The sequence below is a fragment of the Heptranchias perlo genome, chromosome 32 (genome assembly GCF_035084215.1).
Source record: "Heptranchias perlo isolate sHepPer1 chromosome 32, sHepPer1.hap1, whole genome shotgun sequence".
NCBI classification, from domain to species: domain Eukaryota; kingdom Metazoa; phylum Chordata; class Chondrichthyes; order Hexanchiformes; family Hexanchidae; genus Heptranchias; species Heptranchias perlo.
In genome coordinates, this window is record NC_090356.1 from 8,534,992 (window position 1) to 8,555,804 (window position 20,813).

Below are 20,813 nucleotides of genomic sequence, written 5' to 3' on the forward strand. Positions count from 1 at the left end.
TCTCGACTATCCTGTCCAAGACAACTCCAAATGTTGATCACTCTTTGTGTGAAGAAGTTATTGCCAACATCTTTTATAAACAGTCCCTTCATCAATTTTAACCTATGCTTCTGTGTCCTTGTGCTCCAGATTTACTTTATCTACGCCATTTAATAAGTTGTATACTTCAATAAAGGTCCCTCTCATGCTTTCTGACCAGCCCTAAATTGCAATAATTTAAGCTCAACTGTATATCATGATTATCTACAATAGCAGTGTTCTAAACCATAAATGATCCAGCACTAATTATCCTTAGAGACAGAACCTGCATTGTTCTTCAGACAAGGACAGGATTTTGTTCATTCTTAATCTTCTTATGGGCACAGACAATTATATTAGTGCACTGGCAAGAGCCGCCATGAACTCATTGTTAATAGCCAGAGATGATATGAATGCCTCCTTGCTTTACAGGTTCCTTTAAGAATAGGATTCAATATTGAGGTGTAGTAATAAACTGAATAAGAACTAAGGTTAGAAACAAGGATGAATAAATTTGATCATTACAAATCAAATTTGTTTACCTTTCTATTTGATATATAGCAAACCTTAATAAAGGCTTAAATTTAAATGCATTTTACTAGATTGCAAGACCATCCTGTATGGCCGCTAATACAGTTTACAGTGAAAGAATTCAGGCTACTCCTTAAACATTTTTTCTTTGCAATCATGATTGACTTTGACACCAATTAAAGCTGCCCTCAAGCAGCTCCTGGTAGCCAATGCAAAGGGGCATTAATGGAGTCCTCTCCTCAGCTATAGTAACGCCAAAAGAATTGGGGAGAACGCAGATTTCTTAAACTAGGGTTAGAACAGAAAAGATTCCTCAGATATGCAAACAGTGCCGCCTTTATATTTAAGTTACAAGGAAGCTTTAGTACCCTTCTACACAGAACATAAAGGAAAAGATTAAATGGACATTTTCTTCATGACAATGTGTTTAGAAAACCTTGTTTGCAGAGGCAGGCCTAAAATTATACTAGGAGAGAACATTAACCAGTTGGCTTATATAGTCCACATTACCTAAAGGAGCATCCGCCCTATTTTAAAGCAGCAAATAATTATTAGTTAACTCACAATTGAAGTCACTTCCCTTTGTTCTGAATCACAGGCTGCTCTAAGGTGGAGAAATCCAACTTGGAATTTGCAGCTGATAAAACTGTGAGGCCTCGGGGTGGGAAGAGGTCATGAATATTAGTCCAATAAGGAGTCATAAACCTTTGATCTGCATTGCTCCCAGTTCAAACAAGGACATGCCAAAAAAAATTGAACATTGCATCATTGCACTGATTCTGCAAGCACTATACAATCAAAATATAATGGCTTCATAATATATGTGCGAAAGTAGATTGAGAATTTAATAGGAACATAGGGATAGGAGTAGGCCATTCAGCCCTTCAAGCCTGTTCCACCATTCAATTAGATCATGGCTGATCTCTATCTCAAATACATTTACCTGCCTTGGTTCCATATTCCTTAATATTCTTACCGAACAAAAATCTATCAATTTCAGTTTTGAAATTTTAAACTGACGTGGCCTCAACAGATTTCCACCACCCTTTGTGTGAAGAAGTGCTTCCTAACATCACCCCTGAATGGCCTAGTTCTAATATTATTATGCTCCGTTGTTCTGAACTCCCCCACCAAAGGAAATAGTTTCTCTCTATCTACCCATCATAACCTTTAATCATCTTAAACACCTCAATTAGATCACCCCTTAATCTTCTATACTCAAGGGAATACAAACCTAGCCTATGCAACCTGTCCTCAGAATTTAACCCTCTAAGCCTTGGTATCATTCTGGTGAATCTATGCTGCACCCCCTCCAAGGCTAATACATCCTTCCTGAGGTGCAGTGCCCAGAACTGAATGCAGTACTCCAGATGTGGTCTAACCAGAGCTTAATACAATTTTAGCATAACTTCCACCCCTTTGTATTCCAGACACCTTGTGATAAAAGCCAACATTCCACTAGCCTTTTTAATTACTTATTGTACTTGTCCACTAGCTTTTAATGATTTCTGTACATGGACCCCTAAATCTCTCTGCTCCTCCATAGTTCCTAGCTTTTTACCATTTAGAAAACACTGATCTATCTTTCTTGGGTCCAAAGTGGATGACCTCACATTTACTCACACTGAACTCTATCTGCCACAGATTTGCCCGCTCGTTTAATTTATCAATGTCGACATGCAACTTTGTGCTCACATCTAGGGCAATTAGGGATGGGCAATAAATGCCGGCCTTGCCAGCGACGCCCACATCCCGTGAACGAATAAAAAAAAACTTACTGTGCCACCTAACTTAGTGTCATCAGCAAACTTGGATATACGGCTCTCTGTTCCTTCATCTAAGTTATTGATAAATAGTAAAAAGCTGAGGCCCCAGTACAGACCCCTGGGGGACACCGCTAGCCACATCCTGTCAATTGGAGTACATACCCATTATCCCTATTCTCTGTCCCATACCTCCTAACCATTTCCCTATCCATGTCAATAGGTTGCCTCCAATTCCATGCGCTTTCATTTTTGCTAACAGTCTCTTGTGTGGAAATTATCAAACACCTTCTTGAAGTCCAAATAAATAACATCCATAGACAATCCCTTATCTACCTCGTTAGAAACCTCCTCAAAAAAGTTACTAATAAAAATGGAAAAAAAACCTAAGTGAGAAGTTTTCTAAAAGTTCCATTCACTTCTTGCCTATTCATTTTTCTATTTCAGTTCAGTCAGCACTTCCTTCTAATTTACGTGATCTGACTAGTTCGTGTTTCAGAGTAAGCAATCTAGTTAACTGACATACTTGAGTACCACAAAAAAAAGTTCCACAGGCAAGGGACATTAACCACAGTAATCTTTTCCTAAATGCTTCTACATTTTATAAGAACGAGGCTGAATTTTGTATTAGCTTGCTACTTTGTTTAATATTTCATCTGAAAACTTACCGTTAGTCCCGAAGAAGAAAGCAAGTCACAGAGAAGTATCAAATAACTTGGCAAGGTAAACTGAAGAGACAAAAAGCAACTGGGCATTTAGAATACCCAAAATGGTTTAAGGGTGGAAGAAACCAGCAAAAGAAACTAGTTTATTTTTAATTCCTTGAGCTCTGTCAATGTCACTACAATGTACAGGAAATTGGCCTAGAGTTAGTTGCATACCCTTTGATTTTCCCTCCCTGTTGGAAGCCAACTCCCTACAATTGCTAAACATTTGTTCACACGCAGACACAAAAGGGGTGATTTTAACCCCCAAGAGCAGGTGGGTCAGGGGCAGGTGGGAGTTGAAAATAGTTGTTTTTTGGGTCTCAACTGCAACCCAGCTTTATTTCCAAGTGTAACTTGGGCACATAAAAGTACAGGCTTCCCACTGGGAATGCGAAGTACGAAAATTTTGCAGTTGCGACCCAAAAAAACAACTATTTTCAACTCCGACCCGCCCCCAACCCACTCGTTCTCAGGGTTTAAAATCACCCCCAAAATGACTGTAAAAGCTTTAAGAATGTTTCTAAAAAAACTGCTTAGCATTCTTTCAATAGTTAAAATTAGTCCTATTTTTCTGGGCTTATTTTCATAATAAAAAAAAATCTGTAGTTTCCCACAGAACATGTTAAGTGAAAAAAATGTCTTAAACTTCCTTAAACCTTAATCCCTTCAAGTTCTGCAGAATTCAGTTAAATTAACCAATTACTGTTACTCCATACAACTTAAGCTACCCTGAAAACAATTTCAACCTTGGGATATATAAACAGGGTTTGTTACAGGGTTATTTTTGTCAGTAAATTCACTTGAACAAAGAAGATTAACAGAAGATCTGATAGAAATGTTTAAAATTATGTAGTGCATGCTCAGAGCCACAACCATCTGTTTAGAAAAGTTTTTGTCCCACAGACCCCTCAATCACTGGAAACAGTCTATTTCTATCTACTCTGTCCCATCCCTTCATATTTTTAAACAGTTCCACATAATCTCAACAAAAACACCTCAATTTTTACAAAATCCTTTTTTGGATTTGCATTTCCTCATACCGGGCAGCATCCTAATGAATCTGTGCTGTACCCTCTCTATTGCCTCAACTATTGTTGTCTGGCAGCAGCCAATTTACATTTTAGAGTCAGGCTCCCCTAACTCCGCTGGCATGTTGCACCGGATTGGGGATGGAGCTTTGCTGTGGCATGTATTGAAAGCTTGCCTCAGTATAGGGGTGCAAGCTGCTTCCATGCTGTTTGCAAATTTGCCCAGATTTTCTTCTAAATTTCAGGTCTCCTCTTCAACCTGTGCAATCCATCACTTTGAGAAACTGCAAATGTCCTGACAGCAAACAAAAGTCTGCTATTACAATGCTAGACCTGGGACTAACAAGCATTCCTTGCATCCAGTGTTATAAGAAAAAATTAAAGGAAATATGTCAGAGGAAGTATTTCCCCAACTTGCATCTCATAACTGTAAGTTCACCCATATATGAGTGGGCACATTGTACACTGCTGGGCCCTGGGAGCGGGAAATTGGCCAGACATATCGCATGGCAGGGACGTGATAGAACATATCCCCAAGCAATTTTCAACCTGGATCTACTGAAAGAAATCGTCAGGGGATGAGCGGAAAATCCAGGCCCAATTATTTTGGAACACTGGCCCTTATTCTTTTTCCTGATTTTCTCATTTAATTTGTTGATATCCACAGCCCCTTCTATAAGTGTTTTTATCTATCACTACCTCTTACTCTGTTTCTTTCCCTTACTCCTCTGATTGTATTTTCTCACTATTTTAGCTAAGCCTTGTGCTGCTATTCCAATAGCTTTATTAATACTGTTCTCCCTCTCCAGTCTCAAATATAAACTTTACCCACTCCCCATAGTGTATAAGTTTAATCCCACTGCTCTATTTACCTTTGCTGCAAGGATATTGTGTGTCAGTGTGATACTGATACAGAGGGCCCGATTTTACCAGGGATGCGGGTTCTCGGCGGGTGGTCCTTCGGGCGCGTGAAAAACGCGGCGTGCGAATTGAGTGCGTCCCGCGCGCAATCGCAGGATAATTGAGGTAATTAGCCGGCAGTTACGGGTTCTCCGCTTCTCAGCTGCGCGCCGGCGGGCTGCGCATGCGCAGTGACGTCTGAGCGATGGTGGAGCTCTATTTAAAGGGGCAGTCCACCAAAGCCCCTCCAGCCACAACCAAGAGGTATCGCAATATGGATCAACTCAGGGGTAAGGCTGCTCCACGCTTCACAGACCACGCCCTCCAGGTGCTGCTGGACGGGGTCAGGATGAGGAGGGAGACGCTGTTCCCGAGTGACGGAAGGAGGTGCCCTGGCTCCGCCACCAAGGCATGGGAGGAGGTGGCGTCGGAGGTCAGCAACAGGGGCAACACCACCCGAACTTGGATACAGTGTCGCAAGAGATTCAATGACCTCACCAGGTCCGGGAAAGTGAGTACACTAACGCACTCTGCCACACTCCGTCTTCCACATCACCTCAAACACCTCACAACCCCATCTGCACTGACACCACAGCGCTCCTGCAACAATCCTCACAGCCACTCAACTATCATCCTCACCGTGCCTGCACGTACCCACTGTCCCTGTCCCCACTCGACCACTACCACACACCCCAATCCCCATACAATGGGATGGCCATGTGGCACACGCATCCTCCCATCCATCTGCCACACGCTCAACCCACCCACACCAATGCTTGAAGCGTCTCACAATGCAATCATCACTCAATTACGCTTTTGTGTTTTGCCATCACAGGAGAAGAGATGCAAGAACGCCCGGGAAAGGGCACGCACCGGAGGGGGCCCGCCACACGAGGTGGCTCGGACGGACGCAGAGGTGGAGGCGTTGGAGATTAGCCACACGGTACATTGCCTGTCCGTGGCGGATGGCGAGGCTGGGTCTGCAGAAACGTCCGGTAAGGGAAAGCTGACACTCAGCACTCATGATTGCGAATGATCTTAGCATCACATGGCATCTGCCACACCGCCACATTTGGCCACATGCCTGATATTGCCCTCTGTTGTCTTACAGGGCCGTCTGCGAGCGCCGTGTCCGTTGAGGGCGATTCCTCAGACGACATGCCGGTCTCTGAGGGTGCATCGTCACATATGAGCCAACCATCCACCAGCGCAGATACACAGACTTCGGTGGGTCCCCCCCCTCAATTAGTTGGGATTGCACATGATGAGTCACCGCGCACGTGAGCATGAGCAGACCCTAGTGGCAGGGTCAGCCGCGGAGGGTCCGCGTCTGTGGGAGCACTCTTCTCCAGGCTCTGCTCAGCCGGACCCAGATGCTGAACCCAGGGGGCCACCAGTCAAAAGGAGAGTCGTCGAGGGGCACCAGCACATTGCCGAGGTACTGGGAGAGGTGTCACGCGCACTCTCCACAATCGCACAGAGGATGGAGGAGTCCAACTCCTGCATGAGGGGAATGGTGGCACAGGTGCAGGAGGATATCGCCGAGATAGTGTCGCAGGGACGTGAAGGCATCTCTGAGATAGTGTCGCGGGTAGGTGCGGGAATGTCTGCGGTGGAGGACAGGCTAGCCTCTCTCGAGCGTCACGCACAGCTCGACATTGAGTCCATGCAGGCCCTCACAACGGCTGTTCGGATTCAGGGTGAGCAACATTCTGCCGTCATAAACAGGTTGACAGATACATTGGAGGTGGCCTTGCAAGGTCTCACACACGTCATCCAAACTGCCGTCCAGCAGGGTGGAAGGGGTGATGTGGGCCTAGGCCATGAGAGGGAAGATGGTGAACGGGGACATGGAAGTGGGGACGCTACTCAAGGTGCCCCCACGTCTCACCCGTTGCTCCCCTCTCAACCAGTGCCCGCAATGGTGCCTCCTCTCCAGGTGGCCGAGTCTGCCCCTGCACAGGTGCAGGAGGAGCAGTCTGTGGAGGTGCCCTCACGGGCACCGAAACCCAGGGGGCGTCGGCCCAAAGCATCCACCCGGTCAGGGCACGAACAGGAGCAACCTGCCACTACCTCTGCTGGAGCCACAGGTGTAGCACCACGTAGGGGTTCCCGAAAACGTAAAGCCAAGGTTTTGTGAACACACAGGGAATGCACCAGGATGTCTGACGAATTGTTATCTTTTTATTTCTAGTCCTTGAATGGACACACAGAATAAACACAATTTTTATCACCACTGCTGCCACCTCTTGTCCATTCTTCTGCGGCTTGTGCAATAGGTCCCTTCCGTGCGCCTCATCATGACGACGAACACCTGGTCCCACTCATTGGGCATAATACAGTGGGTGCAGGAGTACAGGCACCACTCTTCTGTGGAGGGGGCTTGTATGGACCCTCGTCTGTGCACGTGATGATATGTGAACGCCTCACACAGTGTGATGTTAGGAGAACCGTTGGCATATGAGTGCCTCCCTGGCCTGACGAGCATGCAGGAGAGCCGGTGTTCGGCCCATGGGTCGTTCCTCCTCCTCTCGCTCGTACTCCTCCTCGTCCTCCTCATCGTCGTCCTCAATGTGGGTGGCGGGTGTGCATGGGGCCTCCTCCAGCGGCACCCCTCTCTGTTGTGCCATGTTGTGCAGGGCACAGCAGACAACTATAATTCGTCCCACTCTGAGTGGCGTGTATTGGAGCGCTCCCCCAGAACGATCAAGGCACCTGAAGCGCATCTTGAGCAGCCCTATAGCCTGCTCAATTGTAGACCTGGTAGCAATGTGGCTGTCATTATATCGACGCTGCGGCTCGATGATGGGGTTCCTCAGAGGTGTCATAAGCCACGTGTGCAGGGGATATCCCTTGTCGCCGAGGAGCCAGCCGTTGCCGGTATTGGGTGCGTGGAAGAGGGGCGGGATGGTGGACTCCCTGAGGACGAAGGCATCGTGGCAGCTGCCAGGGTATCTCGCGCACACGTGTAGGAATTTCTGGCGGTGGTCACAAATGAGCTGGGCGTTCATGGAGTGATACCCCTTCCTGTTGATGAACAGCCCTGGCTCATGTGGAGGTGCCCGTATTGCTATGTGGGTGCAATTGATTACACCCTGCATCCGTGGGAAGCCAGCCACAGCATGGAATCCAACCGCCCTCTCCGTCTGGCTGCGCTCATCCATGGCGAAGTTGATGTAGTTCGAGGCCCTGTGGAACAACCCATCAGTGACCTGCCTTATGCACTTGTGTGCAGACGACTGAGAGACCCCGGTGATGTCCCCCGTGGCACCCTGGAAGGATCCGGAGGCGAAGAAGTTGAGGGCAGTGGTGACTTTGACGGCGACGGGTAAGAAGATGCTGCTTGGTCCATCCGGGAGCAGCTCGTCATTAAGGAGGCTGCAGATGTCGGCGACTACCTGGCGAGTGACTCTGAGCCTACATATGCACTGCTGCTCAGAGAGGTCCATGAAGCTGAGCCTCGGTCTGTAGACCCTGTGCGGAGGGTAGTGCCTCCTGCGACGCATCTCTCTCTGCGGTTGCCCTCCCTCCTGCTGTGTAGGTGGATGTGCCACAGCACCGTGTTATGGGGATCCACGTCTCTGAGGCGGACGGCGTGGACTGCAAGGCTGCTGAGGCTGGTCATGCTGTTCGTCCTCCGAGGATGTCAACGCAGCCCCCATCTGGCAGGTGTAGGTCTGAGGGGTTGTGCACGGTAGAAAAGTGTGTCCTTGCACAGGGGTTGCGGTTACACGTCGGTGAATCTTCTTGCTTGGAGGAGGGTGGTGGAGGGCAAGCGTTGCCCTATGTTACGGAGTGTCCTCCAGCGTTGGTGAAGGCTCTCCCCCCCCCCCCACCTGTGGAATGCACCTTGGCAGCTGCCACAGGCTGCTGGCTGCAACACGTCCGTTTGGAGTGAGAGTGTTTCCCCCAGTATGGGAAACAGTCTCAGTTCAATGTAAAATCCCACACTTCCTAAAAAAAATCTCAATCAGGTCAGTTAATGACCTGAAATAGCTACATAAATACTCTCAAGTGGAACCCCACTGGCTTTAATTGCCTGCGGGATTCCCACCTGCGGGGTCTGCGCGCGCACGCCGGCGCATCAGCGTGGAACCCGGAAGTGGGCGGGATCGAGGCGGGATCCAGTCGGGGTCCTCCATTTCGCGATTTTCGAGGCCCCCCCGCCGAGAACGCACCCGAGAGCGGGTGCTAAAATCGGGCCCAGAGTGTCAGCGTGATATCGATAGTGAGCATCACAATTCAGTGTTATCACAATTCAGGTGAAGGCTGTCCTTTCAGTATAGCCTTCCTTTGTTCCAGAAATCACTCCAATACCCCAACAATGTGAATCCTTTCTTCCTGCGTCAGCCTGCAGCCACACATTGACCTTCCTTATCTTCCTCTCCTTACCCTGTTTAGCACGTAGCACAGGAAGCAATCCATAGATTACCACCCTTAAAATCTTGCTTTTTTCAATCTAGTATAACTCCTTAAACCCTCTATGCAAGGCCTCAAACGTACTTATGTTTATGTCACTGGTTCCACTGTAGACCACAATTTTTTGGCTACTCTCCCTCCTTTTCTAGAAGTTTTCCATCCATTCTGTGATGTCCTTTACCCTGGTACCCAGGAGGCAACATATCACTTGGGACTCGCAGTCACAACTGCAAAAAAAGCTATCCATACTCCTGACTATAAAATCCCCCCCAACTACTATCACTCTCATCTTATTGTAACCTACCTGTCACTCATCTCTTTGGATAATCCTTTGCTACATGGTTGCAATGATGATCAGTATCACTCTACTCTGAGTTGCTGTCATGATCCACCTCATACATGTCCAACATTAAGCATCTATTGGACAGTTCCAGTAATTTCGGGGTTCCCTGCACCTGAGTCAGTCTCCCTCTGCTGACCCTGCCGATAGTCACCCACTCCTTGGGGGGAAACCTGCGGCAGGAGAGGTCTAAACTTTCCTTCTGGCCTCACAAAGAAAGTAAAAAAAGGCACATCCTTTTGGGCATCTCCTTGCCCCAACTCCTCTTTCCGCTAGGTTTGCCTGATGGGAAAGTCATAAGAGTTTCCCCACGTAGGCCTCTAGTTCAAATAGCAATCGGGTCCCAATGGCATCATCGGAGCCTGATCTGCATACTTAAGGAACCGTAAGGTTAAAACCGTAGCCGACAGGAATGGTGGGAATATCGGTAGGTGAGTCGCACGGGCGAATTTAACTGCCCAGTTTCCGCCAAGTGGGCAGGGTTAAAATTGACCTTATGGAGTCAGCTTGGAATAGGCATCAATCAATGTTTAGGTCTGGAGATAGTAGTGAAGAGGGAGCTGTTGGAGGGGGCAGAGTATCGGTAGAGCAGCTGGTGGAGGTTGTTCAGTAGATTTGGACAATTTAGGTGGAGTGGAAAGTCAATTGGTATCCAGCCCAGACTGATCCTGAGGTCCAGAGAAAGTGCATAGTGGCCTCAGATGTTGGCAGTGAGTGCCAGTAGAAGTGGCAGTGGATGCCAAGGACAAACAACAAAGATCAGGGCACCAGGGAAGGTGATAACTAAATCCAAGAGATCAGTGCAGATGAGGAATATGGTCTGAGGAACAGCTAAATGATGAAGAGCAAACAAGAGTGGGATCTTAAGAAGCCGGTCCAACCCAGTCCAGCAAAAGGTAATGGAGAAGTTCTGAAAGCAGCCTGAGATGAGCAGTGTCAGCAGCCGTCGGAAGCAAGCATATAGCAGCATTTGGCAGCATCCGAAGCAGGATGGGAACCAGTAAGAGCAAATCAGAGCTGGTCCAACAGCGAATGGACGTCCCAGCAGAGGAACAGAAAACTGTTCCCACTGAAGCCAGTAGAAGCTGGTCAGGTGATTGAGTAGAAGCAAGGTATACAGACTCGACAGGTGATAGCAGCAAGTAACATCAGCAGGTGTGTTCTGGAGCAGATTATCTTAAACTTGCAAGTTTTAAGTGGCAGAACAGAGTCAAAGCAGCTGAGGCAAAAGCACAGAACAGCAGAGCAGCACAGTCCTGAAGGTAGAAGAGTTCAGGAAATCAAATTAGACCAGAGTCCTAGCTGTTGAAACCAGGTAGAAGGACAGAACAAACAGGATCAGAGGGCAGGCAATGTGCTCTTTAACTTGCAACTCGAAGCTTGTAAATTGAGCTAAAATGTACCCACTATTAGGGGAATAGGGTCTTAAACAGTGGGATAGAGGAGACTGGAGTGGAAAAGGGGAAAGGATGGCAATGGATGGAGTTGCAAAGGATACAGCTCATTAGGAAGCTACCAGACTAGGTGCTATCTTAGTCATAAGGTGAGACGTCACAAAACTGAAAGACGTTGCTGGTGTACAACTCATTTGGCTGTTTGTTTCACTGCACTATAAAAAACTGCTTTTCTACAAAAAAAGAAAAGTGGCCATAGCTGTATAGTCCTAATATTGCAAGATCAACAAAATTGGGGCTATGCTTGCCTGTGGTGCGGGTGCACCTGTGCTAGCAGTGGGGAGAGATGACGTCACCAGATTTTGTGAGGTAAGCCCCTCCACTTCATTTCTAAATGCTCCCTCTGTGCATGGAAACACACACAGGAAGGCAACCTACTTGCAGGGAGTCACAATCTCGTTACCTGTACATCAGCTCCCTCCAAGTCGCCATCCTCCTCTGCCTCTTCTTCTGATGGACCTGCAGCCCTATGGGCCTTCTCATTGTCCTGTTGCATGCCCATTCCTTTTTGAACAGCAAAATTTTGCAGCATGCAGCAGACAGTGATGATTTTGGAATCTTTGGCTGGATTGTATACCAGCATCCTGCTAGAGTGACACAAACAATGGAAACATTGCTCAGCAGCATTAAGAAAGTGGTGTGGGCTTCACTGTATCAAAGCTCTGCTGCTGTGTAGTGATTTCTAATCGGGGACATAATTCTGTCTCCCACAAGCCATCTGTTCATTCTTTCAGGACTTTCAAATAATGCAGGTTATATGGATTGCTGCATAATGAAATCATCATGGATGCTCCCTGGATAATAATCATTAATGTGCAGCATTATACTTCTGTGGTCAGAAACTGCTTGAACATTGATGTTCAAGAGAGCAGGAGCCCATGGCATTGTAGGTGAAACTTATGTTGCCATTAAGATTCCACACATCACCCGGAATGCATACACAAACAGAAAGGGACCAAAATCCCTTTCTGTTTGTGTATGCTTTCCGGGTGATGTGTAGAACCTTAATGGCAACATAAGTTCCACCTACAATGCCATGGGCTCCTGGAAAGCTTGCCAGTAAAGGTTCTGAGCCCTCTCCAATTGGTGTCTTTTCTCCATTGGGAAAGTTGTAAAGGTGTTTTCCCTGACAAACATAATGTCAGTCTCTTGCTTTATACAAGCATGAATGGCAGACTGGCTTATCCAGCAGATGTTGCTGGCGATGACCTCGAAGGATCCTGTTGCATAGAAGCTTAATGTCATTGTGAATTTCACAGTTATGGGAGGAACTGTCCAAGTCCTTGAGATTGTCTATAAGTCAGCCTGCAGCAGACAGGATAGCTTCATCACCATTTCTGCAATGAAGTAGGGACAACAGAGCTTGATCACCATTTCTGCAATGAAGTAGGGGCAGTGAATGGTAGTCTCCTCTTAGATACCCAGGTAGGAGAGGCATCGCCTATAAAGATGAGTGGAAATATTGCCTAAGGTGTCATTGGGCCTGTAGATTTTGTCCCCTCATGAAAAAAGTTTTGATTCTTTTTGTTGTCGTCTTCATCATTTCAATCTTCATCTTTCTCTCCATTGTTAATTATTTCCAAATTTCAAAAAGAGAAAAAGCGATATAACTATTTAGTCTGGCTTCAAGCATTGATCAACGTGCTCCTGGGTACTGTGAAGCAACACGATTGCTGTCTTTGTTGTCTCTTAAAAAAGCACACGAGTACCTATAATATCTATCTGAGCTTCTCTGTCCACATGTAAGCAGGTCAGTCACAGCTCAGATAAATAAAACCCACCTGAAATACTTACTGACTTAGGGTACGGTAGCATAGTGGTTATGTTACTGGACTAGTAATTCAGAGGCCTGGACTAATAATCCGGAGTCATGAGTCAAATCCTGCCACGGCAGCTGGGGAATTTAAATTCAATTAATTAAATAAATTCTGAAATTAAAATACAAGTATCAGTAATGGGGGCCATGAAACTACCGGATTGTCATAAAAACCCATCTGGTTCACTAATGTCCTTTAGGGAAGGAAACCTGCCGTCCTTACCCGGTCTGGCCTATGTGACTCCAGACGCACAGCACAGCAATCTGGTTGATTCTTAATGGCCTAGCAAACCACTCAGTTGTAAAATCTCGCTAAAAAAAAGTCATAAGAATAAAACCGGACGGACCACCCGGCATCGGACCACTAGGCACCGGACACGACAAAGGCGAACCAAGCCCAGTCGACCCTGCAAAGTCCTCCTACTAACATCTGAGGACTTGTGCCAAAATTGGGGGAGCTGTCCCACAGACTAGTCAAGCAACAGCTTGACACAGCCATAGGGCCTGATTTTAGCAGGCCTGCGGGTTTCCGGTGGGTTGGGTTTCGGGTGCCTGGCCTCCGCGCCAGGTGAAATTAGTGGGTTGCCCGCGCGATCGTAGCAGGCAATGCACTAATTGGAATCACTTACCTGCTCCTCCGGGCTCCGCGCTGCTGGTCTGCGCGTCGGGCGGGCTGCGCATGCGCAGTACGATCTGTCAGCTGGAGGCTCTCTACTTAAAGGGGCAGTCCTCCACTGACAGATGCTGCAACCAATGGAACAAATTACAGCATGGAGCAGCCCAGGGGGAAGGCTGCTCCCAGTTTAATGATGCCTCACCCCAGGTATCATCAGATGGGGTGAGGAGGAGGGGGAGGACAGAGATCTTCCACCCAGCGGGCGGGAGGAAGCGGCCTGCCTCTGCCACCAAGAAGGCCTGGCTCGAGGTGGCAGAGGGGGTCACCTGCACCACCAACATATCGCCCACCTGCATACAGTGCAGGAGGCGCTCCAATGACCTCAGTAGGTCAGCCACAATGAGAACACGTAGTCTTTCCCCTATACTCCGTCTGCCACAACACTGCCCCCACCCCACATCTCCTTCGGCACCGAGGGGTGATGCGACACTACTCTGTCACATCACCCCTCATACCCACTCAAACCCCATCCTCATCTTACCTGCACCTACTCACCTCGCCAGTACTCACCCGCCACTAACAGGCAACCCAATCCTCATACAATCTCATGGCTCTCTTCCCATACTCACCCTCTCATGCATCTCTCTCACGGCCAGCCTCACTCAACCTGCCACCACCTGTGCTGCAGCCACAGGGCATGCATCGCATATGTGCAGTAGGCAGCGTACGGCAAACGTGTCGTGAGCATGAAGGGGATGCACAAGGGTGTCTGAGGGTTTGCCACGGGTGTTACCTATATTGAATTTCAGAGCAACAAACATCACACATTATATTGGCACCACCACTGCCATGTCTCCACGAATCCTGTCTGTTGTGTCCAATAATGCCCGCTCCTGGGTATCACTATGAGGACCCACCACTGATGCCACCCATTGTGTTACTGCAGAGTAGGTGCAGGTGTATTTGCAGGGCTCTTCCACGCAGATGACTGAGAGACATCGGCGGTGTACCCGGCTGCACCCTGGAAGGATGCGGAGGAGAAGTTGTGGAGGGCAGTGGTGACTTTGGCAGCGACAGGTAAGCTGATGGTGCTGGGGCCAGCCAGGAGCAGCTCGGCATGAAAGAGCCTGCAGATCTCCACGACTACATGTCGAGTGAATCTGCGCCTCCGTGTGCACTGCTGCTCAGAGAGGTCCGGGGAGCTGCGCCTCGGTCTGTGGACCCTGTGCGGAGGGTAGTGCCCTCTGCGACGCGTCTCTCTCTGCGGTAGCCCTCCCTCCTGCTGTACAGGTGGATGAGTCACAGCACTCTGTTGTGGAGCTCCACGTGTCAGAGGTGGACGGCGTGGACTGCGAGGCTGCTGGGGCTGGTCATGCTGTTCATCCTCCGAGGATGTCAACGCACCACCCATCTGGCAGGTGTTGGTCTGAGGGGTTGTGCAGGGTAGGTAGGTGGTTCCTCGCACTAGGGCTGCGGTTTCACGTCGGTCTGTCCTCTGGCTTGGCGGGGGGTGGTGGAGGGCAGGGGTTGCCCTACGTGACGCGGTGGCCTCCTGCGTGAGTGAGGGCTCTCCCACCTGCTGTGGAGTGCACCTTGGCAGCTGCCACAGGCTGCTGGCTGGAACACAACCGGTTGAAGGGAGACTGTTTCCCCCAGTGTGTGAAACTCACTGCCTTGAAGCTAAAATCCCACACTTCCTGTTTTGACAGCTGCTTCAGCTCATTTAATGACCTCAACAAGCAAGGTAAGTACACTCAAGTGGAACCCCGCTGGCTTTAATTGCCTGCGGGATTCCCACCAGCGGGTCCTGCGCACGCAGCCCCGCACGTCAGCGCGGCACCCGGAAGTGGCCGGGATCTCGGCGCGATCCGGTCACGTGCCTGGATATCGGGATTTTCGGGGCCCCCTTGCTGGAAATGCACAGGAAACCCGCCGGTAAAATCGAGCCCATACTCACAGAATCATACCTTTCAGCCAACGTCCCCGACTCTTCCATCACCATCCCTGGGTATGTCTTGTCCCACCGGCAGGATAGACCAACCAGAGGTGGCGGTACAGCGATATACAGTCAGGAGGGAGTGGCCCTGGGAGTGCTCAACATTGACTCTGGACCCCATGAAATCTCATGGCATCAGGTCAAACATGGGCAAGGAAACCTCCTGCTGATTACCACCTAACACCCTCCCTCAGCTGATGAATCAGTCCTCCTCCATGTTGAACACCACTTGGAGGAAGCACTGAGGGTAGCCTGGGTGGGGGACTTCAAATTCCATCACCAAGAGTGGCTCGGTAGCACCACTACTGACCGAGCTGGACGAGTCCTGAAGGACATAGCTGCCAGACTGGGCCTGCGGCAGGTGGTGAGCGAAGCAACACGAGGGAAAAACTTACTTGATCTCGTCCTCACCAATCTACCTGTTGCAAATGTACCTGTCCATGACAGTATTGGTAGGAGTGACCACCGCACAGTCCTCGTGGAGACAAAGTCCCATCTTCGCACTGAGGACACCATCCAACGTGTTGTGTGGCACTATCACCGTGCTAAATGGGATAGATTCAGAACGGATCTAGCAGCTCAAAACTGGGCATCCATGAGGTGCTGTGGGCCATCAGCAGCAGCAGAATTGTATTCCAGCACAATCTGTAACCTCATGGCCCGGCATATTCCTCACTTTACCATTACCAACAAGCTAGGGGATCAACCCTGGTTCAATGAGGAGTGTAGAAGAGCACGCCAGGAGAAGCACCAGGCGTACTTAAAAATGAGGTGCCAACCTGGTTAAACTACAACTCAGGACTACATGCATGCTAAACAGCGGAAGCAACGTGCTATAGACAGAGCTAAGCGATTCCACAACCAACGGATCAGATCAAAGCTCTGCAGTCCTGCCACATCCAGTCGTGAATGGTGGTGGACAATTAAACAACTAACGGGAGGAGGAGGCTCTGCAAACATCCCCATCCTCAATGATGGCGGAGTTCAGCACGTGAGTGTAAAAGACAAGGCTGAAGCGTTTGCAACCACCTTCATCCAGAAGTGCCGAGTGGATGATCCATCTCGGCCTCATCCCGATATCCCCACCATCACTGAAGCCAGTCTTCAGCCAATTCGATTCACTCCACGTGATATCAAGAAACGGCTGAGTGCACTGGATACAGCAAAGGCTATGGGCCCCGACAACATTCCCAGCTGTAGTGCTGAAGACTTGTGCTCCAGAACTAGCTGCACCTCTAGCCAAGCTGTTCCAGTACAGCTACAACACTGGCATCTACCTGACAATGTGGAAAATTGCCCAGGTATGTCCTGTCCACAAAAAAGCAGGACAAATCCAATCCAGCCAATTACCGCCCCATCAATTATTAGCAAAGTGATGGAAGGTGTCGTCGACAGTGCTATCAAGCGGCACTTACTCACCAGTAACCTGCTCACTGATGCTCAGTTTGGGTTCCGCCAGGACCACTCAGCTCCAGGCCTCATTACAGCCTTGGTCCAAACATGGACAAAAGAGCTGAATTCCAGAGGTGAGGTGAGAGTGATTGCCCTCGACATCATGGCAGCATTTGACCGAGTGTGGCACCAAGGAGCCCTAGTAAAATTGAAGTCAATGGGAATCAGGGGGAAAACTCTCCAGTGGCTGGAGTCATACCAAGCACAAAGGAAGATGGTAGTGGTTGTTGGAGGCCCATCATCTCAGCCCCAGGACATTGCTGCAGGAGTTCCTCAGGGCAGTGTCCTAGGCCCAACCATCTTCAGCTGCTTCATCTATGACCTTCCCTCCATCATAAGGTCAGAAATGGGGATGTTCGCTGATGATTGCACAGTGTTCAGTTCCATTCGCAACCCCTGAAATAATGAAGCAGTCCGAGCCCGCATGCGGCAAGACCTGGACAACATCCAGGCTTGGGCTGATAAGTGGCAAATAACATTCGCGCCAGACAAGTGCCAGGCAATGACCATCTCGAACAAGAGAGAGTCTAACCACCTCCCCTTGACATTCAATGGCATTACAATTGCCGAATCCCCCACCATTGCCGAATCCCCCACCATCAACATCCTGGGGGTTACCATTGACCAGAAACTTAACTGGACCAGCCACATGAATACTGTGGTTACAAGAGCTGGTCAGAGGCTGGGTATTCTGCAGCGAGTGACTCACCTCCTGACTCCCCTAAGTCTTTCCACCATCTACAAGGCACAAGTCAGGAGTGTGATGGAATACACTCCACTTGCTTGGATGAGTGCAGCTCCAACAACACTCAAGAAGCTCGACACCATCCAGGACAAAGCAGCCCGCTTGATTGGCACCCCATCCACCATCCTAAACATTCACTCCCTTCACAACCGGCGCACAGTGGCTGCAATGTGTACCATCCACAGGATGCACTGCAGCAACTCGCCAAGGCTTCTTAGACAGCACCTCCCAAACCCACGACCTCTACCACTTAGAAGGACAAGAGCAGCAGGTACAATGGGAACACCACCACCTGCACGTTCCCCTCCAAGTCACACACCATCCCGACTTGGAAATATATCGCCATTCCTTCATCGTCGCTGGGTCAAAATCCTGGAACTCCCTTCCTAACAGCACTGTGGGAGAACCTTCACCACACGGACTGCAGCGGTTCAAGAAGGCGGCTCACCACCACCTTCTCAAGGGCAATTAGGGATGGGCAATAAATGCCGGCCTCGCCAGCGATGCCCACATCCCATGAACGAATAAAAAAAAACAATCTCTCATATTGGTTCATATTACACCACATTGGTTCACAGTTGTACAACTTTGCAATTTGTTAAACAATTTGCTTAAAACTGAAGATGTCACCTTATTCAATGTGACACTGTTATTTTAATGCTATTACTGACCAGATGGCTAGAATTGCACCAATTTCTAAACAATGTGAAGATGTTCCAGATAAGGCAAAAGTGAACAATGCAGCTTGTTTATATGAGTTTATCATGCCTTGGTAAACTCCCCAATATATTCATACTTTTCCTTCAATATTGCCAATAGATCATCTCCATCATGTTGCTAACTAAAATAAACAAATAAGCGGGACTTAAAACTAAAAAAAAGTCAGTTCATTGCTGCAAAAACAAGAATTGCACAAAAAGAACAATTTAAATTCTAATTTAGTATTCTGAATGAGTTTATCAGGGTTTCAAAACAGTATTTGCAACTGTTTTTATACTGTTTCAACGTTATTATGTTTCAATTACTGAATTTTGTTATTGAATTGTATCTATTTTTGACATTTTATTGTATTATATTTAAAAAGGTAGCAAACATAAATAAACTGTAAAACCTGGTATAAAGTCACACATTCATGTATATTTTTATTTCCCCTAAGTATCGAGGTATGATTTAAAAATCAATCAGTCATTTGAAGCGAATTTTTAAAAGACGACTGTAAAATGGAGGTACAACATAAACACCGGTATGAATTCTCTATAAAATTTTACAACACGTTAAAGCCCTCTGGAGTGTAGGTTCTTCTCACTGTGTTTTGTGCCAGTGATTTGATTAATCAGATAAAGCTACCATCTCAACAATCCAATGAAGCTCAACGGAAGCTTGAGGAACAGCATCTGATCTTTTGATTAGGCACTTTACAACCTTCTGGACTCAACATTGATTTCAATAACTTCAGATCATAACCACTGCTCCCATTTTTTTGGATGGCAAGTGCTGGTAATGGTTCTGCTGTTACCATTTACAGCTTCTCTAGACCCATCTTTTGTTTCTTTACTTGTAACATTACTACCCTTTTTTGCCTTGTCATTTAATCAGCCTGCCCATCACAGATCCTCCCTCCCCTACCCCTATCCCCAGCTCCGTACTTGCTTAAAAACTGTTAAATCTCTAACTTCTTCCAGTTCTAATGAAAGGTCATTGACCTGAAACATTAACTCTGATCTCTCTCCACAGATGCTGCTTGATCACCTGAGTATTTCCAACATTTTCTGTTTTTATCTCAACAGCTTACATATTGCTTTTATACTATGATACAGTATTAACACAAATGATAGCAACAAAATACTATTTGCAAAAAGGACCTACAATGAACAGTGAAAGATGAGAAAATAGTGCTGTAATTGGAACGTGCAGCTTATTCAAAAGTCTGTATGACAAATCACAATTCTATACATTTGAATAAATGAGTCTCTTGTATATTTTGTTAGAGACTTCTGACCAGAGTGCTCCTAAATATATCTATAAAATACATAAATGTGATTATTTTGTGGCTTTAATGGAGAAGCTTAAGTTGTGAGGCTTGTCTTCAGAACGGGAAAGCCGCAGTACCATTTGAACAGTAGAAAACGACCAAATATCCAGATGTTTAAATGGCATTTCTCTATCAGTACCCATGTTGCAGATTCAAGTAAAAACACATGCACTTAATTGTGAGCTGGACATTACTGTAAATTACATTTTTTACCGTTATTCAAATGCTTTGTAATTTGTCCTTAACAGAACATAAGATAAATGACAAGAAAGTTCATTAACCAGGAGTTAAAAATCAAACATTTTTTGAACAAATTCATGAATGAACATACGAGTCATAAAATATTATATCAAAAACTTTAAGAGACAAGTGCAACTGGACACTGTGCACATTGGGAATTCTGAAGTAAAAAAAAAACTGTCCAGGTGAATAAAAAACATGTTTGTCCACAGTAAATAAAAAATCAAATCAAATGCATTTTTTTCCAGTAGCCTAAGGGCCTGCAAGATTATACCGAGCTAGAGTTGCAACCTATTCCAGTCCCATGGATTGAGACACGGCTCCCAAACCACCAACTAGTTGAAGGCCAGGGATTTTTTTTTTAAAAAAAAGAAAATGCCACTGTGAATATTAATCTGACTTTAAAATATAAATAAGGAACAGTGTGTGAAAAGTATGGCTCTGTCTTACCTCCGGGATGACATGATTGTTGACGGGAGTTGGATGGCTGCTGACTGACTGACTGAGTGAGTGAGTGAGGAGACCGAGGGCTGCGGCTCCCTGCTTAAAAAAGTGTGCGCGAGCGACTGGACTTGACTGACAGCTCCCGAGCGCGAGCCGCCGACCAACTGACGGACTAACTGACAGCTCCCGAGCGCGAGCCGCCGACCAACTGACGGACTCAACCGACAGCTCCCGAGCGCGAGCCGCAAGACGGACTCAACCGACGGCTCCCGAGCGCGAGCCGCAAGACGGACTAACTGACGGGAGCAACCC

At 47.6% G+C, this 20,813-nt stretch overlaps 1 protein-coding gene across 1 annotated transcript in view; it reads right to left on the bottom strand.

Moving 5' to 3' along the window:
- The window catches only part of ptpn11b (protein tyrosine phosphatase non-receptor type 11b), a 156,001-nt gene extending 135,232 nt beyond the window's left edge, over nt 1–20,769 (bottom strand). Inside the window, exon 1 of the mRNA XM_067970300.1 lies at nt 20,508–20,769. Within this exon, the coding sequence (XP_067826401.1) occupies nt 20,508–20,521 (14 nt within the window). The 5' untranslated portion in view covers nt 20,522–20,769. The remainder of the gene's footprint in view (nt 1–20,507) is intronic.
- Between the last annotated feature and the right edge of the window lie 44 nt (nt 20,770–20,813).